General features: G+C 39.9%; 1 protein-coding gene across 1 annotated transcript; it reads right to left on the bottom strand.

The window, feature by feature from the left end:
* Positions 1 to 671: 671 nt before the first annotated feature.
* LOC311257974 (cytochrome P450 2J4-like) lies at positions 672 to 8,446 on the bottom strand. Its single transcript, XM_084353974.1, has 10 exons — positions 8,345 to 8,446; positions 7,660 to 7,977; positions 6,126 to 6,288; positions 5,844 to 5,993; positions 5,350 to 5,510; positions 4,561 to 4,737; positions 4,326 to 4,464; positions 3,951 to 4,138; positions 3,002 to 3,143; positions 672 to 2,745 (listed from the first exon to the last, which is right to left on the bottom strand). The coding sequence occupies exons 2-10, from the start codon at positions 7,858 to 7,860 to the stop codon at positions 2,570 to 2,572; spliced, it is 1,497 nt and encodes a 498-aa protein (XP_084210100.1). The 5' UTR covers positions 7,861 to 7,977; positions 8,345 to 8,446; the 3' UTR covers positions 672 to 2,569.

Below are 8,446 nucleotides of genomic sequence, written 5' to 3'. Positions count from 1 at the left end.
GAAATTACAGGCTTTTAAAGCCAATACAGGTTGATATCAAGACTTCCGGTTTGCCTACCTAACCTTCACAATAAAAGCACACAACATAGAGAATGCAGAAGAGGTACTCTAGGGGCCAATTGTAACTACTTTTTTTAATGTTGGGTAGCTGAGTCTAAAATACATCATAACTTAGTTACTTTAGTCCTGGAGAGTTGAATTTAGGCTTCAGGTTTAGTCAGGTGCTCGGAAAAGCATTATGTCATAAGGCTCCTACAAGTATAGAAGTAAAATCATGAGGTGGAGGTGAGCAGTGACTTCTGCCTTAGTTACTGATAAAGACTTAATTGATTTATTGCTGCACCATCTGAAACTGGATCAAATGTAACTAGCAGCAAAGTGCTGAGAGCATGACACAGCAATCTACTGAACACATCTGTTACATACACACCCACATAAAAATCCACCTTCTGTACAAGTTAAATTATAATGTGTTTGAAGATGCCTTTACATTTTTATTTATTTATTTTTTATTTACATTTCGTTGCTGACAGGCAGGCAGACAAAGGATCAAAGTCTGATATATTATTAGATAGGAATAAATATTTTCAATTGCAGCCTTAGTCATATGAAACACAATAGACCTATACCTTCTATAATGTAGCCTATAATGACATGACAAGACAAAAATCTCTTTTTCTTTGCCTTTTTATTATAGTACACAGAACAAGGAATACATGGGTACAAAATACAGCTCATTTCAGTCACACGGAGACTGAACAAAGAGCTTACGTATAGGCTCGGCTATATTAAACACCAAACAGCGTATTCTTAACAGCCCTTCTCAAAAAAACAACAAAAAACACTTCACTTCGGACATTAGAGCAGATTGTAAGTCGGTACATGACATAACTGTAGTAATACATTACTGAAATATTATCAGTAAAGCGTTACACACTATCACTCTGTTACCGCTTAAAGAAATATATTACTGTAACACGTTACTTTTGTAACTCATTACCCCCAACGCTGCTCCTCACAAGTATAGAAGTAAAATCATGAGGTGGCGGTGAGCAGTGACTTCTGCCTTAGTTACTGATAAAGACTTAATTGTTTTATTGCTGCACCCTCTGAAACTGGATCAAATGTGACTAGCAGCAAAGTGCTGAGAGCATGACACAGCAATCTACTGAACACATCTGTTACATACACACCCGCATATTTAAAGATGCCTTTACATTTTGAGTTATTTATTTTTATTTACATTTTGTTGCAGACAGCACTGTTGATTCACTGACTGATTACTGACAAGTTATTCATTTTCAAATGATTATGAAGACCTCCTTGTCTCCTTAACATGCAGCGCATGAGTAGACAGTTGGACCAACGACCCACAAGTGGCCCTGTAGGAGCCATATCAATTTTGCTTTATTTCATGCAATTTTGCCCCATGCCACAAGGGGGTTGTAGCTACTTGCTGTGTGGCTCAGTTGACCCCGGTTTTGCAGAGTTAGACCATTTAACCTGGGGGAACCTAATCACAGGTGTTGCTGATTGGGAAGCAAACAGTTTTTCGACTGTGCCCAGGTGCCCTATGTGCTTATGAGTCTATGTACCTTAACTTGGTAAGCAATCCGGTTTGTTATTTTGGTTACATGTATTATGAGTTAACGTGATTGACGCTGTATGATACTGAATGGAAAATAAACCTGCGAGATAATCGTATCACTGAGATTTCCGTTTGTTACGTTCGAGCGCGCTGGGCGCACGTCTAAAACTAAAACAGCTATCAGCAACCAGTACTAGACTTCGTTTAGGACTTAGTCAGTACAGGCCCTAACGACTCTGAAACTCAGAGCTCACACGTGTCCTTCCTACAGAGTTTAAAAAGCCAGCCAACTCCCCTCCAGTTAGTTAGAGCTGAAGAAGTGAGAAGTGAAACATCTTCAAGGAACTGAAACAAGTCCAGTTGCCTACGATACAGCACCTAGAAAGTAGACAGTTGACAACCAGCTGAAGAGTTCAAGCTCCAACTTGTTTTTACTTCAGAGGTCCTGTGAGGCCTCCAGTGTTACGTAACATTTCCTGGGTTGCGCCTTTGTTTTTTTAGCCTCTTTCTAACCCTTCTCACCCAGATAATGTGCGAGGCAGCAACATCCTGTCTGCAGGAGTGAACTGTGATTTTACGGAGTAATTTTTGAAATATCTTTATCATGCATTTTTGATTGTATGGACCAAACCAGCACAGACAGAATTTTATTCTCTAATCTGAATGTTTTTCAACCTGCTAAACCTCTGACCGAAACCACAGAGTGAACATGAACACACAGCTGTCTGAATGACAAACAGATTAAATCTCAGTATCAACTCAACGTGAAGTGAAAAGTATAACTGGAAGGTATTAAATACTTTATTGCATGTTTTAATTGAATAGATTACAATAATAATATAAGGCCTATTGATTAAGTAGAAGAAAACATTCAAATTATATATTACTCAGATGATCAGAAATAACATTATAGCAGGTATTGATATGCTAGAAGAGAAATGTAGTGAAACAGGGATCATGCAGTTTGGGACAGTTGGTGGTTTATCGTTGTACGGCACAGAGGTCGTAAGGTTTGGGAGAGCGAGTGGCTCCTAGCTTGAACTCCAGACTGGGCTGATCTCCAGGAGGTGCAGAGAGAGAAAACCTCTGAAGGAGGGAGGTAAAGAAGAGGAATAACTCCATCCTGGCCAGCTGCTCCCCGAGACACACACGCTTTCCTGAGGATTCACAACACAACAGATGAGACGTATTCACACAATTTCGTAAGAGAGTCACTTGGACCATATATTATTTTTGCAGCTCTCAGTCTGAATCAACCAAAGAATAGAGCAGGGCGTGGACGCTGATCCCCTCCCAGCTATGTTAACAAACACACAAAAGATTGCATGCGAGCAATGCTATGTATCTGTGAAGCCCTTGGATTAAACAACATACAACTGAGCTTTAGATTGTTGTAACAACCATTTGACTAACCTGCTGAAAAAGGCATGAAGGCCTCTCTCTTCCTAAATTTGCCGTCCTGGTCCAGAAAATGTTGAGGGTTGAAGGAGTGTGGAGTTTCCCACATCGACTCATCATGTAGAACTGAGGTCAGTGTGGGGATAACCATGGTGCCCTGAGGAAATTAAATGGTAAATCAAACTGCTTTTTTTTCTTTCTTTTTTTAGTATTTCTTCTAGTGGTTTTTTTTTTATTGACAAAAGGAGGTTAACGTGTGAAAATAAACAAATTAGAAGGTTAAATGTCAACAATGGACACAGTTTTGAAAAAAGAATACAATATTGATAAATGGACTTGATATTGTGACCACATGCATGCGCATTCATACGATAATGGACTGATTAAGATCATGTGATATGATCAAAATCTCCATAAGCGATACTAAACGTGCCTGGAAATGTCAAATCACAAGGTGTAAAATGCCTGGTAATTTGAACAACAGAGTATTGGCCAGTCAGTATGACACCCTAGGGTTCCTTAAGCGATTCACTACGAGGGCAAAAGGGCCTGTTCAGCAATTATGGGACTACAAGTGGCAGTGAGACTACCCAGGCCTGGTGCTATGTGGAGACACCAGAGACACTTAAAGACCCCCCTGCTGAGAATCATTGGGCCGATTATTTGAGTCGAATATGGATTTTCTGATTAATTTCATACCTACAGGCCTTTAATTGTTATCAGGTATTCAGCTCACATCAGTATAGTATACGAATCAACTTGTAGATTTGGTTCACCTTCACTTTATATGAAAGTTTTCTTCACAAAGTTGAAAGGAAATGGTTTGAAAACATTGTTCATTACTCATCAAGTGTTTGTGAGAACTTTTTTTTATTGAGTAGCACTGCGTTCAAAAGATATGTTGCCAGAAAGCCCAACTTGGAAAAAAAACAAAAAGCAAAATGCTCACACGTGCATCACGTACCTTTGGGATTGTGTACTTGTCGAGCGTGGTGTCCTTGCCTGCCATGCGGGCCAGATTGAGGGGAAGAATGTTGGCCATTCTCTGGATTTCATGGATGACTGCATTAGTATAGGGCATGTCATCTCTGTCAGTCATAGAGGGTTGTCTAGATGAACCAACGACAGTGTCTATCTCTGCCTGGACTCTCTCTGCACACAGTGAAAACAGGAAACAGTCTGAGTTTGTGTACTGCGTAGGGAACTGAAAGGGCAATGACGTGAAACACACTTACACTCCCAATACAGCACTGACCTGTGAGAGACCTCTGGTACTATAAAGTCAAGATCCTTGCTAAACAAGCAGGCATGAGGTGGAACAGATGTTACTCATACACACCTTGTACGTGAGGGTAGTAGATCATGTACAGCAGTCCCCACTGTAAAGTAGTGGTGGTCGTTTCAGTTCCAGCACCAAACAGGTCCACAGTGCAAAAACACAAATTCTTCAAATCAAAACCAGAATCTTTGTCCTCCTCCTATCAAAAACACAAGCGACAGTTTCTGGTATCAAATGACATATTTCATTAGGAAATACAAAGAGAACAAAAAACAACATACACAAAGACACTCACCTCTCCCATCTCTGTGAGGAAGCAGTCGATGTAGTCTCTTGGTGAGGAGGAGTCAAAGTTGTCTTTGTGTTCTTTGATCTTGAGCTCCACAAAGCCATGTATCTTTTCTGTCAGGGCGAATATCTTCTGGTGAGGTCCAGGCAGCCGCTTCATCAGCCAGGGAAACATGTTGTAAATCTGAAGAGTATGAAGACAGGTACTAGATTACACTTCAATAGAACAGAGCCATTTTTGAATGCCATTGCTTGAGTAAAACCTGTGCTTTGTTTCTACTGCGACAGGTCAATGTCTGCTCTGATAAAGGCTGCTGAGGTTGACTATTTGGGACCCAAATCTCTTTCTTATGGTCCCACGCCACATTGTCGCATTACAGGTGATCTTCTAATTAAGTTTTATGGTATGACCGCACACATGGGCCGTGTTGGGAACTCTTTCATATCTAACATTAGCCTTGTCCCAGTACCTGCAATCCTTCGCTGTCAACAGCCTCAGCAATGCAACTCATCAGGCGTTACCCTAACTCGCCATCAGGTATGGCAGGTATTCCCTTGCATTTTCAGCCTAAGGTCCATGTGAACATGGACCAGGGGGACACATGCTAACACTATTATCTAATCTAATTTAAGTTAGTTATAGGTTAAAAAGGATTTGCAGGTCATTGCATTCTGTTTTTATTTTCCAAAATACCCTTACAAATTAGTTATCGACTTATCAGGTCTGGCTGACCTTATAAATCCTGATTTTAAAAAGATTACTGTTTGCATCACCTTGTATACAAAGTAGTCTTACCTGTGCCCACACACCTCCCTCTAAGTACACTAACTCATTGAAGTCCTGAAGGATACCCTGGTGCTGCTTGTCGGTGTACTCAAAGCGATGCCCAAACACCAGGAAGCAGATTATGTTGGACACAGCGTTGTTTATCAGTGACTGGGTATTAAAAGGCTTGCCTATGAATGCAAAGAAAATGGAAATAAGACACACAGAAACTGAAAAAAAAATTGTCAAAAACATCAAATGTATAATGAGTTATAGGCAGAAGAAAGTATTGCGACATGTCAATTATGAATGAGGACAACTGACTGATACTGACACTTGTACAACAGGTCGGCCCCCATCCCAATGAGTCAGCAATTAACAAGTTGGGAATGAGACTCAAAAATTACATTTTCTTACTCCATAAAATCTTCAAGTCATGTTAAAATGGATTACGACCCTAAAATTAGTTTAGAAGCATTAGCTCATTAGTATTTACTTGCTGAAAACTAAGATTTACTTTGTACCTTGATGAAGGGCAAAAGCCTCAGTGAGATAATGGCACTCCTGCTGGATGGACGGCTCCAGGGTCTTCTTGCCAATCCCAAAGTTTCTGAGTGTATGGAGAGCAAATCTCCTGTGCTGCCTCCATAGATTGCCATTCGCTAACACCAGACCTTTTGGAAAGGTAAAGATAAAGAAACATTAGACCAGAAGTAACTGGAAATGGGTATGACCAACAACAAGCTAAATGCTAATATGTCTACTATGGTGTCACTACTTTTCAAACCAAATGTAGCACACACTACCTTTATTCCCAACTAATTCTTCAAACAACGGTATGCTGGGTCGATCTACGAAGTCCTCTCCTTTTTGGACCAGGGTCTCTCTCACAAGCTTGTAGCCATTGATGACCACAATCCTCGATCCGAAGAGACGGAGACTGAAAACTTTCCCGTATTTCTCTGAAAACTGAACACAAAGAGCACACTGGTGATTTCGTCCAACGCTGAGTTGACATCTACTGTCTGAGGATGTCAACTAAGAAAAAACAAACATGCACCTTGCAGATTTAGGCCACTGCGTCATGCTTAATCTCTGGATTTGACTGCTTCCTTTGACAGTATTGATTACTTCAGTTTCCTTGAAAATTGGTCTTGTTTTATTTCTAGGGTTAGGGTCAGCACACACATACACATACAAAGTAAGCTTCTGTAAGAACTAACAAAACCCCTGTATCTAGCCGGTAATTTGTTCAAGCATTAGAACCAGGCAGGGAGAGTCAAAACTACACACCACGCGTACGATGTGCAATGGCTACACATAATATTTTAATAAAATCAGTTTGGTTTGTGTATCAATTTCATCAGATGAACCTCTAAATGAGTTGCAAGTACTTTAACAAATAATGTTAATTTATGCACTCAATACTTAGTTGGGGCTCCATTTGCACAAATTACTGCATCAATGCAGGCGTTGATGCGATCAGCCTGTGGCACTGCTGAGGCGTTACGGATGCCCAGGTTTCCTTGATAGTGGACTTCAGCTCGTCTGTATTGTTGGGTCTGGTGTCTCTCACCTTCCTCCTGGCAATAGATTCTCTATGCAGTTCAGGTCAGGCGACTTGTCTGGCTAATCAAGCACAGGTATACCATGGTCAGCAAACCAGCTACAGGTCCTGCCGGAAAAGGAAATAATTTCCCCCAACAGTATGATACAGTAATGGATCATCTGATATTTACTGTCACATGAAAACTAAAGTTATGGAGATTTATTTTACTTAACTTATTTAGTTTGCTTTTTTTTTCTTTTAAATTCAGCTTTGTCTACTAATCAAGGTCTGATAAACAGGTGAAAACTAGATTTTACATTTTGTCATGTGTAGCCACCTGTCTTGACAGTTTCCAAAACAAATTTTGTGTGAGTACATTTTACAGAAAAAATCTGTGGGGCTTTTCCTGTGTGGCAAAAGTGCGTCACTCTTCTATGTGACACATTGCAGATTAGATCATAAATGACAGATTATTTGTGTATATGTGTGTAATACAATAAATCTGAATTATTTTGCTTCCTAATCCAATTTATTTGCTTTTGTCATTATTTGCAGTAGTCGTGTTAAAGTAGTATCATTTTCTGCAGATGCCTGTTTGAATTTAAGGATAAATAAATAAAAATAACACCCTAAACTTTATTTTTTTGCAATAGAGTGATGATATATTTTTGTAAGGCTAAACCGGAAGTGAGCTCGACCCGGTTTCCCTCGGGATGTTTTTAATTGGATTTTGGTTTGTGATAGTTTATGATAATTACACGACTGTACACTGAGAATGACTCTAGAAATACCTCTGTGAACTGCAGGTGGAGTCTGTCGGGCTCGATGCGATGAAGATCACCAATGAGGGGAAGAGACCAAGGTCCAGGAGGAAAGTTTGTCGGTACTTTGTTCTTCCAAACATCAGCGAACAGCAGAAAAACACACAGAAATATCAAAATAGTCCCGCAGTCCAACCACTCAAAGCCCAGGACACTGGATACTGTCTCCATTTGTTAGCTTTTTTTAATTTCCCAGCAGAGTAACAAAGCTCCGTGAGGTGAGTTAACAAGTGTTTGTAACTACACCAGGACAATAACAAGATAAGACTTCCGGTTTGCGTGCCTGACCTTCAAAATAAAAGCGCAAGACATACAAACGGGAAGAAAAGGCAAGGTAAGTTTATCTGTATAGCACAATTCAGACACAAGGCAACTCAAGGTGCTTTACAAGGGCATGAAATCACATTACAAGACATTAAAAATGGCATTTAAAATACATTAAAAACAAGTAGGAAGACACCAAGAAACAAAACATTAAAACAAGTTAAGAAATAGGAAAATAAGCTAAAATAGGTTTAAAAGAGACGAGGCTAAAGAATAAAAGTCACAGTGCAGTTCAAAGCTTTAAAATTGCTTCAGTGAAAGGCAAACAAAACGGTCTTCAGGTCTTCTCCATGTTTAGTTTTGACTCTAGGGACTGAAAGCAGACCTGTACCTGACGACCTCAGCAGTCTGGATGGTTCACAATGTAGCACCAGATCAGAAATGTATTTCAGCCCTGAACCATTCAGTGCTTTATAAACCAACTGCAGGATTT

Source organism: Pagrus pagrus, assembly GCF_965226575.1.
Source record: "Pagrus pagrus genome assembly, chromosome: 6".
Taxonomy (NCBI): Eukaryota; Metazoa; Chordata; class Actinopteri; order Spariformes; family Sparidae; genus Pagrus; species Pagrus pagrus.
The sequence above is the reverse complement of the archived record's forward strand: the minus strand, read 5'-3'. Positions and strand labels throughout refer to the sequence as shown.

What these genes read in the sequence shown, in the direction of transcription:
- LOC311257974 (XM_084353974.1), bottom strand. Translation starts at nt 7,860, where the DNA reads ATGGAGACAGTATCCAGTGTCCTGGGCTTTGAGTGGTTGGACTGCGGG. An exon ending in AGGGAGGTGTGTGGGCACAG is followed by an intron (nt 4,738 to 5,349) that starts GTAAGACTACTT and finishes CATACTCTTCAG; the next exon opens with ATTTACAACATGTTTCCCTG. An exon ending in TCCTCACAGAGATGGGAGAG is followed by an intron (nt 4,465 to 4,560) that starts GTGAGTGTCTTT and finishes TGTTTTTGATAG; the next exon opens with GAGGAGGACAAAGATTCTGG.